This window comes from Budorcas taxicolor, chromosome 5, assembly GCF_023091745.1.
Source record: "Budorcas taxicolor isolate Tak-1 chromosome 5, Takin1.1, whole genome shotgun sequence".
NCBI lineage: Eukaryota > Metazoa > Chordata > Mammalia > Artiodactyla > Bovidae > Budorcas > Budorcas taxicolor.
This window is the reverse complement of record NC_068914.1, coordinates 145,020,315-145,040,531: the sequence shown is the minus strand read 5'-3', so window position 1 is coordinate 145,040,531 and position 20,217 is coordinate 145,020,315. Positions and strand designations below refer to the sequence as shown.

Below are 20,217 nucleotides of genomic sequence, written 5' to 3'. Positions count from 1 at the left end.
AGCCAAAGATCCATGAATAACTTTTTTTAAAAAGAATTTTAAGATTGATTTTCTAGAATAGTGATCTCAGAGCAATTTTTATTACACATTCTTAACAAAATTTAGTATATAAACACTTCATATTGAACATTTATTTATATAAGAATTACATACCTATGATATCATACAATATGCCTACTATATAAGAATAAGGGTTTAAAATGATATAAAAAATAAACATTTTAATTTTGCATTTTATTCACTAATAGTAAAATTAATCTACTCTCACTTTTCAATTACTACTATTATTTTTAGAGAAAACAGTGTGCTATGATATGTTACATTATTTTGCAAATCTTAGCTCAAAACTGTTTTGAAAGTGTTTAAGTTGCATATTGCTGAAGAATAAGCCACCCCAAAACTTAGTGGTTTAAAACAGCTGTTTATTATTTTCACAATTCTGTTAATTGGTACACACCTGGATACTTCTTCATTTTAATCTCACTCTTTAGACACAAATCTTACATAAAATCATAATACACAAATAATTGCTGGTACTCAAAGGAAGATGAAAGAAAATAGGCTATGAATGACATTTATAAAAAGATAGAAAGTAAAGTTCTAGCACTGACTAATATTTTCAGCTCGAAATAATACACATGCCAAAAAGACATTTGGGAGTGGCAAATTTTGCTCCCTTTAAATTTCATGAATGAATAAATGAATGAATGTGTGCACAACCTTCTGGAAAATTCTATTAAGATCCTTAAACAAGACATATGAATAACAAGAATATATTAGCTATCTCTATGATATAGGATACCGATTCAACCTCATGGTCATGGAGAATGTTCCATTTTACAAGTAGATCTTCATCATCTTGCAAATAAACTTGTGACGCTCATTACAAGGACTATCATTCCAGCCCCATTTTTTTGAAACAGCATTTAGCATAACACAATGCTCATTAGGATTGTTGGGTTCACCTCGATGCCAGAATCTGAGCACCAGAAAGGGGGGAGAAAAGGATGAGAACGTTTTTTTAAGCAGTGCTTTGAAAAGAGACAGTAAGGGAGATGGCTAGGCATGAAAATCAAAGTCAAATATGCCCAAATCATTCTTTCCCACTTCTCATGGAGTTTTTCTTCCTCTGTATCTCTGATATTTCCCTTGAAAATTGTTCTTACATCACCCAGCACTGTGTCATCTTATTGCATTAAGCACCCTCCCAGCAGACATTCCAGAGGCTATCTTCTGTTTGTCTATCTTATGTCCTGTTACCAGGAAATTGTTAATCCACAGACTCTCTTAAAAGACGCAAAAGACTTCATACTGGTCTCAGGTGTCAATGTAGTATGCTTCACTTTTTTATGCACTGCTTTTGGAGTCTGATGAGCTAGCTAAAATCTCTGAATCTGCTACTATACCTGTTACCTTGGACAAGGAATTTAATTTCACAGATTCATAGGGACTAGATTAATATCTCTGTATGTTTCACACAGTGATATGAGGATCAAAAGTGGTAAGGTACTAAAATGTACTAAAATACTTAAGAGTTTCAAAAGAACTGCATAGATATAAGACTATCAGAATTTAATTTATTTTCTGTATGAGAGATATTAAATACTTGATAATTGGTCACGATCTTAATTGACATACATTTCTGTTATATTTAGAGGTAAAAATAGTAGCGGTTGAAAGCACAAGTTCTGATGTCAAACAGACCTGGGCTTGAGGACCATTGTAACCACTGCTAGATAACCAGTGAGTTATCTAATCTGTTTAAACTCAATTTCTTCATCTCTATAGTGAGAATAATAATAATGTGTGCCTCATAGCATTATTTGATGAGTGAGGTAATAAGGAAAATTATTTAACCTAGTGCCTAAGAATTAAAAGAATGTGAGTATTTTCTTTTTTCAAAGTATAGTTGATTTACAATGTTGTGTAAGTTTCAAGTTTACAGCATGAGCTATTTTATATTTTAATAGCTGATCAATGGAACACCCTAAAATTCCTGTAGAATGGAGAACCTGGGTTTCTTTATTGAATTCTGTACTCACGTGGCACTTTCATTGTATGGTGTCTGATCAACCCATTGCCAGTGTCTTTCTCCCATTGGCAATGTCTTGTCTGACAGGCCCATATAATAAGCATAGCGAGTTTCCAGTTTCTGGGTGATGAAATCCTAAAGGAATAAAAGAAAGGAGTTATAGCCTTTAGAACAGTCAGATTGAATTGAGTTCCATAGGCTTTACAGAGAAAAGAAAAAGTAAATTCATAATGAAGCACATGGGGGCCCTGCAGAGGAGCCTTGGGTTTTTTCTGGCAGAGCAGAATAGAATCAAAGATATCACTTGTGAGCCTGAGGCTGGTCTTAGTCTGTTCAGGCTGAATTGTTTATAAGTGACAGAAATTTGTTTCTCACAGTTCTGAAAGCTAGAAATCCCAGGTCAGCATACCACATGGTAAGATAATGATTCCTGTTTTCTCATTGTGTGCATTCACGCATGTAGGAGAAGGTGCTCTGTAGGATCTCTTTTTTAAAAACATTAATCCCATCCACAGAGGCTTCACCCTCATGACCTATGCAGCTCCCCAAATCCATACTTCCTAATACAATCATCTCTGGAGGTTAGAATTTCAACATACGGATTGGGGCGACAGGACACAAACATTCAGAACATAGCCATGTTTCATACATATGGAGGCAATTTCTATTCAGTCATAATGAATTCTCATCTCAGACTCACTTCCCTTCATTTCTTCTCTAAGAGAGGGTATTCTTCAAAGTTGTACATGAGAAAAATTTTGCAAATTAAACAATTTTCCTTTTAGCAACGTCAGATGGTTAGCGGTCATTTCTGATCATTGATTGTGACTCTTCATGATTGAACTTCATTTCCCAGTTGGACTTAATTCCCCTTCCCTGTTATATAGTTAATAATTTATAAAACATTTATGTGTTTTATATTTCAACAATGATAAGTAATAATATTTATTATTTGAAATAAAAGAAATCATATTTCAAGCTGAAATATTTTCAGCCTTCCACTTAACCCCTATGTAGTATATTTTCAATGCCACAATTTATTTGGGGCAGAGGTTAGTTTTATAGAAGAAGGAAAAAGGCATGGAATGTAAAATCTTAGCCTTTTCTATTTATTTTCTTAAGCCTTTAGACACAGCATCAATATTCTAAGACAATAAAAATCTCCTTCTGAACTAAGAGTGATGTTAAAAAACCAGGCAACACTCTTGACTCTATTATCAATTAGAAATTAGTAATACCTGCTCAGCTTTGGTGTTGATCACCAGCAGGTGAGCGTTCATTCTTAAGCATTCCTTCTCACTATCATTCCAAAACTTAGCTCCATTAGAAATAAAATAGCAGTTAGAACTAAATGGCCCCCAACTCTTTGGGCAGCAGCTCCAATCTTTCCCTGTATTGAGAAGAAGGCTATATTAGTGCAATATAATAAAAGTAATTTTTAAAGTGTATAAATTATAAAAAATTAAGGAGCAGAGGAGACTACATGGAAAACAGGACTCTTGTCAGGTGTCAAGGAGGTCAAGTCTGCCTACATCAGACAGTAAAAAGGTAGGACCCCCTTTCTTTTGCCTGCGTGGTATCCAGAAAAATCAGCTAAAACAGAAGTTTAAAGAAGATCCTCGGAACATAACACAGAAATACCCAGGTTTCAATGGAAAATTACTTATCATACCAAGAACCACAAAGTTCTCAAAAATTAGCTTTAAAAATACATATATATATATATGCCAATACCAAGATAAAAGAAATACTGAAGTTATCCAGCAAAGATTTTTTAAAAGCCATGGAAAGATGCTTCAACAAGTAAGTACAAATGTTTGAACAATACAAAAAAATAGGAGGCCTCAGCAAAGAAATAGATAATTCAGCAAACAAATTAAAGATATAAAAGAGAATCAAGTGCAACAGTTGGAAAACATAATAATCAAAAGCACAGTAGATGGGCTCAACAGCAGAATAAAGAAGACAGAGAAATCAATGAATTAAAAGATAGAATAATGGGAATTACTCAACTGAGCAAGTTATTCTAACAAGTGAAAAGCTGAACAAACTGGAAACCAGCAACTTTTCATACACAGAGCAAACCATCACTCCCAGATCTGGAGAGACACAAAGGCAATATGGAAAATCACAGCATATTGGAGCAGAAACCTCTTTGGGAGCCAGTCCCAGGGTAGAGAAACCAGAACTGTAATTGTGGAATTGCTGGAAGCACAGTGTGGACAACTCTAAGAGATCAAAAGTCCAGGGTGACCCAGGCAATGTAGAGGTGCCAACACTTCCTTGAGTTTCACATCCTGGAGTTCCACAAGGTTGTTGTTGTCATTGATTGAACTGCTGTTCTACAGGCTCCTGCAGTGGCAGGCGGATGCTTTACCACTGAGCCACCAGGGAAGCCCTGACACTATTGACACTATGTATAAAATAGATACCTAATAAGAACCTACTGTACAGCACAGGGGACTCTACTTAATGTACTCTGGTGTTATAAATGAGAGAGAAACCCAAGAAGGTGGAGTATTTAGGTATGTATGGCTGATTCATTTTGCTAAGCAGTAGAAGCTAACAAACATTTTAAAGCAACTACAATGCAATAAAAATTAGTTTAAAAACAAAAAACATATTACAAGATGCCTGCAACTGCAACGTAATCTGTAAATGACTGTGATTTCTGTTGGTGAAACACATGCTATCATGATTTGTTGCTTCCATTCATAATTTCCAGAGAGCAGTGCCATCTACCAGGAGCTTGTTATGAACACAAACTTGAGATGAGCTGTATCTCTGGGTTGTATCAGGAGAACAGCCAGATCCCCTCCCCATTACCAGGCAGAACCAGTTTTTCAGTTAGAAATAATTTGTAAGTGGAAAGATATCTCAAAAGAAAAAAAAAAGACCATGAAACATACTAATATTTCATCTTTAAAAAAATGGATAAAAGTGTACCATACTAACACTAGACCACACAAAGCAGGAAGTAGCTACATATATATATCAGCAGATAAATATAGTATATATCAGTATATATACTTCAGAGCAAGGAAAGATTTGAGAGTTAAGATGGATATAGAATAAGGAGAAAGGGAATCTTTTCTTGTTCAGTTCTCCAAGAAGCCATGTTATTGCTGTTGTTGTTGTTCAGTCACGAAGTCGTGGCTCTTTGCAGCAGCGTGGACTGTAGCACGCCAGGCTCCTCCATCCATGGGGTTCTCCAGGCAAGAATACTGGAATGGGTTTGCCATTTCCCTCTCCAGGGGATCTTCCTGAACCAGGGATCAAGCCCAAATCTCTTGTATTGGCAGGCAAATTCTGTACCACTGAACTAGCAGGGAAACCCCCCAAGAAACCATAACAATCCTTAAACTGTATGTGTCTAACAACAGGCCATTAAAAAGTGAAGCAAAACCATAGAACTGCTAACAGAGTTTAGATTTGGGATTTTAAAAAAAAAGGAAATTTTTTAAGCAGAGTATTTTATGTATTCTCCCAAAAATGTTTTATGTACATACAATATGATTTCTTAAAACATATATGAATTAAATCTCTCTTGACCAAATAAGTTTTTAACTGGTATGTGAGTAAAAGAACAAGTATGCACAGAAAGTTCAGAAAGAAGCAAAGACAAGAAACCGAAAAGCAATGTAATCTTTTTCATAATTAAGACTATTTCCTTGCACAAATGAATTAAAGATGTGCATACTATAAAAATTTTAGGCCCTAAATATTTGTATACTCAAAACTTAAAATGTTCATAAGACTCAACTTCTTACTATAATTCACTTATTGGAAATACTGACCTAGAACACAATACTGTCAATAACTGAATCATAGGCACATTAATTTTTACCTTCTGGGGTCGAATTTTCTTTCACACATTCCAATTCTGTGTGAGTGAGTTCTTGTGCAGCCTTTTCTTCTTTATGAACATAAGAACATTTTTGAAAAAAAACTGAAAAAGAGAATAAAATCATTCGTTTTCCTGGTAGCATTATAGCTTCATTCTTTTTTATAATAGTATAAGCATTTTAATTAAAAGAAAGAAGTTGTCTGAATAGAGAAACAAGACTCAAATATGCTTATAAGAAATTAACTTCAAACTTAAACACCAAATGAAAGTAAAGGAGGCTAGAGTAGCTATACTGTCAGATAAAACAGATGTCTAGATAAAATTCAATTTTTTTAAGATTTTTATTTTATATTGGTGTAGAGTTGATTAACAATGTTATGCTACTTTCAGAGATACAGTGACTCAGTTATACAGACACGTATCTATTCTTTTTCAAATTCTTTTCTCATTTAGTTTATTACAGAATATTAAGCAGAGTTCCCTGTCCTCTACAGTACTGTCCCTGTTGGTTATCCATGTTAAATAGAGTAACTTCCCAATTGGTCCTTATTCCTCAGCAGGCCAACACACAGATCTAAATATTCATCAAGCCCCCACCTCCTTGATTCTATCTCCTCATTATCATTCAAAGGTATTCCCCTTCTCCTTCTTCACTACCTTAAATCAGATTCTCACTATTTCTCAATTGGACAATGAACTGTCTTTCTGATTATTCTCTTTGCTTTCTATTCTCTCCTCATATATCCATTTTACACATCTCCACCAAAAGCGTATTCCTATAAATCAAATTTAGTTATATCACTTCCTTGCTTCAAATTCCGTAATGGTTCTCCATGACTGTGACACATTGCAAAAATGGCCCACAGTTTTCAACTCTCCCTGTACCCACACGTCCCTTTGCAATATAACTTCATAGTTTTTCCAGTCAACAAGTGGGGTCTATTTATTCACCACTTGAAACTGGACTGACTCTAAGACTTCCTTCAGCCAACAAAATGTACAAAAGCAACTCTGTCTGTTGTTGTTTAGTTGCTAAGTCATGTCTGACCCTTTGTGATCCCATGGACTGCAGCACATCAGGCTCCCCTGTCCTTCACTGTCTCCTGGAGTTTGCTCAAATTTATGTCCATTGAGTCAGTGATGCTACCTAACCATATCATCCTCTGCCATCTTCTCCTTTTGCCTTCAATCTTTCCCAGCATCAGAGTCTTCTCCAATGAGTCAGTTCTTCGCATCATGGGCAAAGTATTGGAGCTTCAGGTTCAGCATGAGTCCTTCCAGTGAATATTCAGGGCTGATTTCCTTTAGGATTGTTTCAAGCTAAGGCTTCTAGAGGCTTTGCTCACAGCTGCTCTCACTCTGCCAGCCTACATGTTGCCATATCAACAAGCTCAAGCTCACCTGATGAATTATAAAGAAGTGGAACCAATTTGTCCACATCATTCCAGTTTACATCCTCTTCCTCAGAAACTGAGTTACCTGCAGCTGGTACTTGACTATGTATGCATGAATGACTTTAGCCAGGACCAATGAAACGGCTTAGCTGAGCCCAGTTCAAATTGACAAACCACAGAATCATGAGCTAAAAACAGTTTGTTTTAATCTACCAAGTTTTAGACTGATTTATTAAATAACAGAAGATAATTGATAAAATAATCTGCAAGGGGGCAGGAGGAAATCTGCTGTTTAGAATTGTACAGGACACTTTTCATGATCTGAACTCTGCTTGTTTCTCCCATCTGCAACCTCACAAGTTCACTTAGCACCATATGTCACAGTCATTTAACACATTTTTCCAAATTTTTTCAAGCTCTCCCACATCTGTCATGCTTGGTCCACACAGGTATAGATGTCATCTTCTCCAGGAAGCCTATCTCAGCTTCCTGTGCTTCTTGCTCACAGAACATTTACCAGACATTGTTATAAACACTGGTTCATTCAACCAGTTGCCATCATCCTCCGAACTTCTCAAAACCAAGGGCTACAACTCTGCTGTCTCTATCTGGCACAGTGCCTGACATAAACTAGATGGCCACTGTTGCTTATTGGATGACCAAATGAATGAACAAAGTATCTACCCAAACTTATACTAGTTTTAAGATTTTTAAAAATTTGATGAATTCTTGATAGGCAGATATCTACCTATTTGTCAACTGGATTTTAAGAGCTCATGCAGTCTTGAGAAAGACAAAAATAATTAAGATGAAAATTCAGTAGAATATTTTCCTGGGAGATTTCTTCCCATTTCCTTCCTGTCCATCTGCTCATCCCCAAATATGTGTCTATGTCCTCAACAGGCATAGCCTTATAAACACTATTAAGAAAATACAGATTTGGTCTCATGTAAACAACTGTCTAGTGTAGAAATGGTGCCCTATAGATTTCATTCTGCAAAACAGAAATGTGTACAAACATATACTGTTCTTTCAATTTCTCTAAAGAGAGGGAATGCCATTATTTCTATAAAAGAGTGACTAAATGCAAATAAAGAACCAAGCTCACAATGAATTCCCACTATATATGTCTTCCCCCAGAGAAGACTTCTTTCCCAGATTTCTGAATAAACTCATAGTTTATCTGTTTATTTGATGCCATCTCTTCATGTCAGGCAGACATTTCTTATAGATCCATCTGGATACTTACAGATAAAAGCGATCAAAAATGAGATTGCCAATAGTAGCAGAAGTATCAGCAATGATGTAAGAAGTAGCTTGGAAAAACTATGGCCACTTTGGTGAAGGTTGGTCTCTTTGGGAGCTGAAGAAGGAATCAAATTAATCAAATTATTATTATCATGAATAATAAAGTCTGACCTTGACTTCCTCTTGCCCCTTCTCTTCCTCCTCTCCCTTTTCTTATATAATACACTATTACTATTACATGACATTATTTCAAATATGAAGCTACAAAGGAAATAGTAATATTAATTGTAGAAACGCTAGAAAATACATAAAAGCACGAATTCCTACCATTGAGGATGAAAGTGAAAGTGTTAGTCACTCAATCGTGTCCAACTCTTTGCAACCCCATGGGCTGTATCCTGCCAGGCTTCTCTGTCCATGGAATTCTCCAGGCAAAAATACTGGAGTGGGTAGCCATTCCCTTCTCCAAGAGATCTTCCTGACCCAGGATAAAACCTGGGTCTCCTGCACTGAAGGCAGATTCTTTACTGTCTGAGCCGCCAGGGAAACCCATTGGGGATAACTGTTAATATTTTGGTATACATTCTTCCGGCAATTTTTTAAGTGTATATACATGCATGCACATTTTGCCACAGGACTGACATACCATATATATTGGGTTCTGACCTACTATTTTCTTGTACACTATATCACCATATTTTCTTCTTTTACCCACTGTATTGTGGTTGCATAGTATTTCATTATATACTTAAATAATCTTCCAGATTCTTTCTAACTTTAACTACTTTACATAATGCCATAGCAGATAACTCTTTATAACTGTCCCTCGTCACATCCCTAAAATAAAATCACACTGTTTTATTAAATTTATTAATTTATTTTTAATTGTAGAATGATTGCTTTACAGCACTGTGTTGGCTTCTGCCATATAAACACCACATTGTTCATCACGGCACTATTTACAATAGCTAGGACATGGAAGCAATCCAGATGTCCATGAATGGATGAAGAAGTTGTGGTACATATACACAGTGGAATATTACTCAGCCAGACTGCTTTTTAACTTTATTTTTTATGGAGGTATAGTTGAGTTACAATGTTGTGTTAAAAAATGAGACATTTTTAGTCATCATTTCATAGTTGAGAATTATTTTATCAAGTGTCCATTGATGGGTGGATGGATAAAGAAAATGTGACAACTGTATGGAATGGGTATTCACCTATAAAAAATAAGGAAATCTTGTCTTCAGGATGGACCTTGAGGGCATTATACTAAGTGAAATAAGTAAGAAAGAGAAAGACAAATACTATATGATCTCACTTATGTGTATAATCTTTAAAAGATAATAATAACTCATAGATACAGAAAACAGAATGGTGGTTGCCAGAGGTGAGGGATGATGAGGTCAGCAAAATGGGTGAAGGGGGTCAAGAGGTACAAACTTCCAGTTACAAAATAAATAAGCCCTAGGTCATAAGGTACAGTATAATGACTATAATTAACAATACTATAGATTATAATATACATATATAAAATACTGCATATTTGAAGGTTGCTAAGTGAAAAAGTTGGCTTAAAGCTCAACATTCAGAAAACTGAGATCATGGCATCTGGTCCCATCCCTTCATGGCAAATAGATAGGGAAACAGTGGAAACAGTGTCAGACTTTATTTTGGGGAGCTCCAAAATCACTGCAGATGGTGACTGCAGCTGTGAAATTAAAAGACGCTTACTCCTTGGAAGGAAAGTTATGACCAACCTAGATAGCATAATCAAAAGCAGAGACATTAGTTTGCCAACATAGGTCCGTCTAGTCAAGGCTATGGTTTTTCCAGTAGTCATGTATGGATGTGAGAGTTGGACTGTGAAGAAGGCTGAGTGCCAAAGAATTGATGCTTTTGAGCTGTGGTGTTGGAGAAGGCTCTTGAGAGTCTCTTGGACTGCAAGGAGATCCAACCAGTCCATCCTAAAGGAGATCAGTCCTGGGTGTTCATTGGAAGGACTGATGCTAAAGCTGAAACTCCAATACTTTGGCCACCTCATGAGAATAGTTGACTCATTGGAAAAGACTCTGGTGCTGGGAGGGATTGGGGGCAGGAGGAGAAGGTAACGACAGAGGATGAGAAGGCTGGATGGCACCACCAACTCGGTGGACATGAGTCTGAGTGAACTCCGGGAGTTGGTGATGGACAGGGAGGCCTGGTGTTCTGTGATTCATGGGGTCACAAAGAGTCAGACACGACTGAGCAACTGAACTGAACTGAACTAAAAAGTACATCTTAAAAAGCCTTCATCACAAGGAAAAAAACTGTGAAACTATGTATGGTGACATGTTAATTAGACATTGTGGTGATCATTTTGCAATATACATAAAAATCAAACCATTGTGCTTATACATCTGAAACTAATATAATTTTGTCAGTCATCTCTCAACTGAAAAAAAGAATTATTTTCTCAAAGTTATAATATATTGCTAAGTAGGGGTAAAACCTGCAATAATGTAGCAGTTCAGTTCAGTTCAGTTCAGTTCAGTTGCTCAGTCATGTCCGACTCTTTGCGACCCCATGAATCACAGCACACCAGGCCTCCCTGTCCATCACCAACTCCCAGAGTTCACTCAGATTCACGTCCATCGAGTCAGTGATGCCATCCAGCCATCTCATCCTCGGTCATCCCCTTCTCCTCCTGCCCCCAATCCCTCTCAGCATCAGAGTTTTTTCCAATGAGTCAACTCTTCTCATGAGGAGGCCAAAGTACTGTAGTTTCAGCTTTTGCATCATTCCTTCCAAAGAACATGCAGGGCTGATCTCCTTTAGAATGGACTGGTTGGATCTCCTTGCTGTCCAAGGGACTCTCAAGAGTCTTCTCCAACACCACAGTTCAAAAGCATCAATTCTTTGGCACTCAGCCTTCTTCACAGTCCTGCTCTCACATCCATACATGACTACTGGAAAAACCATAGCCTTGACTAGATGGACCTTAGTCGGCAAAGTAATATCTCTGCTTTTGAATATGCTATCTAGGTTGATCATAACTTTTCTTCCAAGGAGTAAGCGTCTTTTAATTTCATGGCTGCAGTCACCATCTGCAGTGATTTTGGAAAAACACATATGCACATTGATGCATATTTATATTTTGAAGGGTGTACACAAAATGTAAATTATAGTTATCTCTAGATAGTAAGAATAAATACAGCAATTTAAATTTGTGTGTGGACCTAGAGACTGTCAAACAGAGTGAAATAAGTCAGAAAGAGAAAAACGAGTATCATATATTAATGCATATATGTGAAATCTAGAAGAACGGTACAAATGAATCTATTTGCAAAGCAGAAATAGAGACACTGAAGAGAACAAATGTACAGACACTAAGGCAGGGGAAAAGGGAGGTGGAATGAATTCAGAGATTGGAATTGACATATACACTCTACTAGGTATAAAATAGATAACTAATGAGAACACATTGTGCAGCACAGGGAACTCTACTCAGTACTCTGTAATGATCTATATGGGAAAAGAATCTAAAAGAATGGATATATGTACATGTGTAACTGATTCACTTTGCTGTACAGCAGAAACAGAACACTGTTAAACAACTAAACTGATAAAAATTTTAAAAATAAATAAATTTGTGTGTATCTCTGGTTTTTAATTTTTTCTATAATAAACATTGCAGCATATAATAACAAAGTTATACAAATTTTTTAATTTGTATTTATTTTTTAAAGGTTATCAAGTATTTATTTATTTTGGCTGTGCCTGGCAGCATGAGGAATCTTAGTTCCCTGACCAGGGATTGAACTTGTGCATTGGGAGTACAGAGACTTAACTCCTGGACCACCAGGGAAGTCTCTATAAATTTTCTAAGGGGAGAAAAACAGTTTCCTGAGCATTTCCATGTTTCCACAGAATTTTGGAAAACATAAGCAATCATAATTTCCCTCTCACAGCTTCTCATAGTCTCCACGGTTTTTTTCCTCTTTTCTTCTGTATCTGAGATATCATACATGCTACTGAAATTACCTTTTATTTGCTTCCAAACCTCACTGAATCCATCTCAGATACAGTGTGCAATGGATTTTCTGATCGCAGAGCAACCGCCCTCAAAACATGAGACTTTCTGTATAAGACTTTCTAGGCTTTCGTCTGCAATGGTTTGTTCCATGTTAGTCTGAGACAAACCAATACACTCCAACACTCTGCACTCAAACTCTTCTCCTGTGACTAATCGAGAAACAAAACCCACCAATTCATCATTAGCCCCTGCATCTGGACTGATGATTTCAAGACCTGAACCCACTGTCGACACTGCAGTCTTAGTTCACCTCAGAAAGCATACAAGAACTTCTCAGCTTCATTACCATTCTCCTTAACTCAGGTCCATAGTGGATTTCTCACACCTCAGTTTTATCATGGCATACCTGTACCATCCCTTAATGCTTTTCAGGCAACTTGATCTGAGAATCCTGTGTTTCCCAACCACGGCCAGAGAACCAGCAACCAACATTCCCTAGGCTTTATTTATAGTATTTTCTCTTCACCCTTCATCCCATCATTCACTCTGACCACTGGAAAGCGAGTCTTACCTGCAGGAGGCTCTGATTTGGTGCCTGAGGACTTGGGTTTATTAAACTTCACTTCAGCATAAGTGACCTCTGAAGTCATGCTGAGATCTTCTGTTCTTGTCAAAGAATCCTGTCCGTCTCTTCCTTAAAACCACTTAAAATGAAACTCAAGCATGGTGGTAACTTCTCATACATCCTGTCACACAACTAGCTGAGAACAGAAACTCTAGACAAACAAACAAAAACCTTCAGAGGAATTTCATGAAAATTAAAAACCTCAGGGGCCCAAACCCCAAAACAGGCGCAATGTTAATCAAACCTTTAAACATCACGCCAGCAAATAGCGATAGAAGTAGGAAGTCAAAGGGTAGGGGAGAGAAACAGGAAGGAAAGGAAAAGAGGAACAAAGCAGAGACATTCTCCCTGAGAACAGTGAACTTACCAGAAAGGATGAAATTAAAGCATTTGTGAGCATCTACCTGCAAACAAAATCATTTATAGACCCACCAACCTGAGTATATACTCATTCATGTTTGCATTCTCCTCATCTTCTGGGGTTGATCAGGCAACTCTGGGGACTACATTCCAACTGACAGAACAACTTTCTTGCCAGACTCCCCACTTCCAAAAGTCAGAGTCCTCTAATGCAGTGGGAAGTCAAAGTGTAGATTATGTGCCTTCAGAAGTTGCTCTCCTGTGTTCTCTGCTCAACCCTGTTCTTGATTAAGTCCATCATGCCTCCGCATGCATTCTGCTCAAGTGCCCCCAGCAGCTCCTGAGAGCAGCTCTCTACTGGATGCTAGAGAAGGATGTCCTTCTCTCTTTCATCCCCAGTACACCACAACAAAAGGCTTATGGGTATACACAAGCCTTTAACAAATTAGGATAGTTAAATGGATTCACAGTTTAGAGGAGAAACTAAGCACTACATATAAGCCAATAGGAAAGCACCCCAAAAATTAAATCCTTCATGCAGAATCCTTTTGCAGACATGCTCCCAGCTCACACCCAAGATTCAGCTCTCCCCAAATGAGTCTCCATTTTATTTTTTTTCTTTTTCCAGTTTTTGGTGACCCACCCAGCTTACAGGATTTTAGTTCCCCAACAAGGGCCCAGCAGTGAAGTACAGACTCTTAACCACTGGACTGCCAGGGAACTCCACTGATTCACCTTCTTTTAGTCTCCCCACCTAATTCGTCTCTCCCCTGACTCTTAACCACTGGACTGCCAGGGAACTCCACTGATTCACCTTCTTTTAGTCTCCCCACCTAATTCGTCTCTCCCCTGACTCTTAACCACTGGACTGCCAGGGAACTCCACTGATTCACCTTCTTTTAGTCTCCCCACCTAATTCCTCTCTCCCCTGCATAACACACACACACCACAGGCATTTACCTCTGTATTTATTTTATGTCTAAATATATTGAAAACCATGAGTTCACACTAATGTCTCTAATCCCAATCTTACACAAAGAGTTCATTCTATCTTTTCCTCTTTCTGCATCTCTAACTCCCTCTGTCACAGTAGGAAAACTGCTTCCATTCTCCTTACTTACTTATTTGATCAATGTTGCTGTTCAGTCACTAAGTCTTGTCCAACTTTTTGCGACCCCGTAGACTGCAACATGCCAGGCTTCCCCATCCTTCACCATCTCCTGGAGTGTGCTCAAATTCATGTCCATTAATTCAGTGATGCCATCCAACCATTTCATTTTCTGTCACCTCCTTCTCCTCCTGCCTTCAATCTTTTCCCAGCATCAGGGTCTTCTCCAATGAGTCGGCTCTATGTATAAGGTGGCCAAAGTATTGGAGCTTCAGCTTCAGCATCAGTCCTTCCAATGAATATTCAGGGTTGATTTCCATTACGATTGAGTGGTTTGATCTCCTTGCCATCCAAGGGAGTCTCAAGAGTTTTCTCCAACACCACAGTTCAAAGGCATTAATTTCCTAGATTTAAACCATTTTCTACCTTGGCTGCCCCTCCTTCCTTAACTAAGATGCCCTTCTCTCCTCCACTGGGCTCCTTTCTCCATCCAGGCCCTACTGCTGTTGACACCACCTCCGTTCTGCACGGGAGTCCTGCACTGAGGCAGCCAATCCCCACAGCCATTTCTCCTCACCCTGCGCAGGTCTGCCGCCTTCCACAGCACAGTCCTCCTTACTCTGCCTGGACTCTGATTCCTGAAACCAGTGCCCTAACCCTAACGTGGAATCTGTTCTCACCCCACTCAGGCTCTGACACCCTGTCCAAGGTCACCCTCCTGTGTGAAAGCCCTCCTCACTCTGCTGGGCTCTGAGTCTCCACGCTATGCTCCCATCATATGGACAGCCTCTGAAACCCACACCTGCATGGACGCCTTCCTCCCTCTGCTTGGGCTCAGACACCTCCCCGCAAGGATGCCCTGGTCACTGCATGAGCCCCCTGCACCAACGCCCACTCTGCCACACAGATGCCCTGTTCACCTCTCAGGCATTAGTACCCAGACCAGGCTGCTTATGACACCCCATACCAGGCCACAGACACATGTGGACACGCTCCTCAGCCTGCACAGGCTATGATGTCAGAACGGTTTCCCCACCCGTACAGAGATGGTGTCTTCACTCATCTTGGGCTCCAACACCACTGCCAAGCCAGCCCCCTGCACAGTCACCCTGCTCACCCTGTGTGAGCTCTGACTGCCTGCACCAGACCACTTGCTCCTCCCCCAGCCCACCATTCAACAAACACCCTCCCTGCTCTACCCACCTAATGCTTCATTTAAGACTGAATCATTTAGTAAAGACAGGAAAGGGGGTACAAAAAACAGTAAGGGAAGAAAAAGAGCTAATTTTCATAAATTTCTCCAGCAAATAACTTCCGGACCTAATAAGCACCACTGGACCTTAACCATCTAAGCTGGTTTCTGGATTCAGGTGCAGTTCACCAGCTGCCCTTGTGGCCTCAGACCACAAGGTTCACTGTCCTCATCACTACATGTGTGTCTGCAACTGACCCCAGCCACTTCACAGGTACCTGCAGCTCAGTACACACAAAAAAGAAGTAAATAGTGACATGAAAGAACACACAAGGGGGAATAAAAGGGTGAAATTTTTGCATCCAATCAAAGTTAAATTGTTATCAGCCCACAGTACCATGATAGAAGGAAGGAAGGAAGGAAGGAAAAAGAAAGATATGATGTTTTATAGAAGCTTCAGGGTAAAAATCCTGAAGCATAAACCTACGGTAGAATCACAAAAAGTTAAGAGAAGGGAATCAAAATATACCACTACAGAAAATCATCAATTCACAAAGGAAGACAGCAAGAAAGGAACAATGGAACAACAAAACACAAAAAAACAATTAGAAAGATGACATAGTAAATCCTTATCTGTCAATAATTACCTTAAATGTAAATGGATTGAATTCTCCAGTGAAAAGACAGAGTGGGTGAAAAAAAGCAAGACTCAACTATATATATTCTACAAGAAACTCAGCTCAGCTTCAAGAACACACATAGGTTAAAAGTGAAGGGATGCAAAAAGATACTCCATACAAGTGGAAACCAAAAGATAGTAGGGATAACTATACATATGTCAGCAAAATAAGATGTTAAGACAAATATGGTAGTGAAAAGCAAAGAAGGTCATTATATAATGATCAGAAAGATAACAATCATAAATATATACACATTCAACATCAGAGCACCTTAATATATTAAGCAAATACTGACAGATCAGAAGGGAGAAATAGACAATAAATAACAGCAGGATACTTCAATACTTTATTTTCAACAATGGATCGATTATCCAGATGAAAATCAACAAGGATATGTTGGACTTCAACCATACTATAGACCAAGTGGACCTAAAACAGACATCTACAGAACAGTCTTCCCAAAAGCAGAATACATGTTCTTCTTAAGCACAGAATATTCTTCAGAATAGGCCAAATGTTAGATCAAAACACAATCTTAGTAAACTTAAGAACACTAAACTTGTGCCAAGTATCTTCTCCAACCACAGTAGAGTGAAACTAGAAATTAAGACCAGAAGGAAAGCTAGAAAGTTTACAAATATATGGAAATTAAACAACACAATCCTGAACAGCCAATAGCTCAAGGAAATAAAGAGGAAATTTTTAAAATATCTTGAAATAAACAAATAAACAAACAAAAAATGGAATACAACATACCAAAACCTATGCAAGGCTGCTAAAGCAGTTCTAAAATGGAAGCTTATAGTGATAGATAAAAGCCTACATTAAGTAAAAAGAAATATCTCAAATAAACAACCTCACTTTATACCTCAAGGAACTGGAAAAAGAAAAACAAATTAAGCCCAAAGTTAGTAGAACGAATGAAATATCTAAAGTCAGAGTGAAAAAAAGAAACCATAGGAAAGATCAAGAAAACTAAGAGGTGGTATTTCAAAAAAATAAACAAAATTGACTAAGAAAAGAAGAGGGAAGACTCAAATAAAGAAAATCAGTAATGAAATTTGGGACATTACAACTGATCATACAGAAATGCAAAGGACCATGAGAGACTACTATAAACAACTGCACACCAACAAACTGAATAACCTGAAAAATAGAAAAATTCCTAGAAACACGTAGCCTACCATGACTGAAACAGGAAGTAACAGGAAAACTGAAGAGACCAGTAACAAATAAGTAGACTGAATCAGTAATCATGAACTTACCAAAAAGAAAAGGCTCGAACCAGATGGTTTCCCAAATATCCACCCAACATTTTTTTTTTAATTAGCAGCAATCCTTCTCAAACTCTTCCCAAAAATTCAAGAGGAGGCAACACTCTAGAACCCATTTTATAAGGCCAGCATTACTTTGATACCAAAGATGAGGATGCTACAAGAAAATGCCAGTGTCACTGACGTATGTGGATACAAAATTCTCAACTAAATACTAGCAAGCCAAATTCAATAACACATTTAAAGGTCCATATTCATCCCTAGGGTAAAAGATGGTTCGACATATACAAATTATTATCTGTGATAAACTGCATTAATCAAATAAAAGGTGAAAATCCAGGATTATCTCAATGGATACAGGAAAAGCATTTGACTAATTACAACATCCTTTCAGGATAAAAACTCTCAACAAATTGGGTATGAAGGAACATACCTAAACATGATAAAGGTCATGTATGACAGGACCACAGCTAACATCTTACTCAATGATTAAATGCTGAAAGCTTTTCCTCTAAGATCAGGAACAAGACAAGGGGGCCCACACTCACCATTTCTACTCAACGGAGTACTAGAAGTCCTAGACAGAGCAATTGTGCAAGAAAAGAAAATAAAAGTCATTCAAATCAGAAAAGAAGAAGCAAAATTTTCTCTGCTGATGATATGATCTTATATATAGAAAATCCTAAGAACTCCACCCAAAAAAACTGTTAGAACTATTAAATTATTTCAGTAAAGTTGCAAGATATAAAATAAACATATAAAAATCAGTTTCCTTTCCATACAACAATAAAAACAACCAAAAAAGAAATAAAAAATCCCATTCACAATAACTCCAAAACAATAAAATATTTAGGAACAAATTCAACTAAGGGGGTGAAATTTCTACATACCAAAAACTACAACTTTGATTAAAGAAACTGAAGACACACACAAAAATTGAAAGCTATCTTGTGTTCATGGATTGGAAGAATTAATATCGTTAAGACATCCATACTACCCAAGCCAATTATAGATTCAACACAACCTCTATCAAAATCCCAATGGCATTCTTCACAGAAATAGAAAAACTTATATGCAGAGTACATCATGAGAAACACTAGGCTGGAAGAAGTACAAGCTGGAATCAAGATTGCCAAGAGAAATATCAATACCCTCAGATATGCAGATGACACCACCCTTATAGCAGAAAGTGAAGAGGAACTAAAAAGCCTCTTGATGAAAGTGAAAGAGGAGAGTGAAAAAGTTGGCTTAAAGCTCAACATTCAGAAAATGAAGATCATGGCATCTGGTCCCATCACTTCATGGGAAATAGATGGGGAAACTGTGGAAACAGTGTCAGACTTTATTTTGGGGGGCTCCAAAATCCCTGCAGATGGTGACTGCAGCCATGAAATTAAAAGACGCTCACCCCTTGGAAGAAAAGTTATGACCAACCGAGATAGCATATTTAAAAGCAGAGACATTACTTTGCCGACTAAGGTCCGTCTAGTCAAGGCTATGGTTTTTCCTGTGGTCATGTATGGATGTGAGAGTTGGACTGTGAAGAAAGCTGAGCACCAAAGAATTGATGCTTTTGAGCTGTGGTGTTGGAGAAGACTCTTGAGAGTCCCTTGGACTGCAAGGAGATCCAATCTGTCCATTCTCAAGGAGATCAGCCCTGGGATTTCTTTGGAAGGAATGATGCTGAAGCTGAAACTCCAGTACTTTGGCCACCTCATGCAAAGAGTTAACTCATTGGAAAAGATTCTGATGCTGGGAGGGATTGGGGGCAGGAGGAGAAGGGGACAACAGAGGATGAGATGGCTGGATGGCATCACTGACTCGATGGACATGAGTCTGAGTGAACTCCAGGAGTTGGTGATGGAAAGGGAGGCCTGGCGTGCTGCGATTCATGGGGTCGCAAAGAGTCAGACACGACTGAGCGACTGAACTGAACTGAAGATTTGTGTAAAATCACAAAACACCACAAAAAAGTAATAGCCAAAGCAACCATGAGGAGAAAAACAAAGCCAGTGGTATCACATTTCCTAATTTCAAATTATACTACAAAGCTATCATAATTAAAAGAGTATAGTACTGGCATAAAAAGAGACACATAGAACAATGGAACTAAGTAGAGATTCCAGAAATAAACTTCTGCATTTACAGTCAACCTATATTTAACAAGGGAGCCAAGAACACTAAATGGGAAAGGACAGTCTTTTCAACAAAACTCTTTAGTAGGAAAACTGATAATCACATGCAGAAAATGAAACTGGACCTCTGACACCACTCCCTAAAATTAACTTGAAATAGATTAAAGACTTAAACATAAGATGTGATATCACGAAACTCCTTGAAGAAACCACAGGGAGGAAGTTTCTAAACATTGGTTTTGACCACTCTTTTTCAGATATCACACCAAAAGCACAAGAAACAGAAGTAAAGATCAATAAGTTGGGA

At 38.0% G+C, this 20,217-nt stretch overlaps 1 protein-coding gene across 1 annotated transcript; it reads right to left on the bottom strand.

Annotated features, from left to right (window-relative positions):
- Window positions 1–599: 599 nt before the first annotated feature.
- On the bottom strand, window positions 600–13,229 carry CLEC4A (C-type lectin domain family 4 member A). Its single transcript, XM_052640782.1, has 6 exons — window positions 13,108–13,229; window positions 8,523–8,636; window positions 5,880–5,981; window positions 3,271–3,422; window positions 2,043–2,167; window positions 600–979 (listed from the first exon to the last, which is right to left on the bottom strand). The coding sequence occupies exons 1-6, from the start codon at window positions 13,184–13,186 to the stop codon at window positions 838–840; spliced, it is 714 nt and encodes a 237-aa protein (XP_052496742.1). The 5' UTR covers window positions 13,187–13,229; the 3' UTR covers window positions 600–837.
- Window positions 13,230–20,217: the final 6,988 nt, after the last annotated feature.

What these genes read in the sequence shown, in the direction of transcription:
- CLEC4A (XM_052640782.1), bottom strand. Translation starts at nt 13,186, where the DNA reads ATGACTTCAGAGGTCACTTATGCTGAAGTGAAGTTTAATAAACCCAAG. An exon ending in CAAATCAGAGCCTCCTGCAG is followed by an intron (nt 8,637 to 13,107) that starts GTAAGACTCGCT and finishes TTCCTTCTTCAG; the next exon opens with CTCCCAAAGAGACCAACCTT. An exon ending in ATTTTTGATCGCTTTTATCT is followed by an intron (nt 5,982 to 8,522) that starts GTAAGTATCCAG and finishes TCTCTTTTTCAG; the next exon opens with TTTTTTTTCAAAAATGTTCT.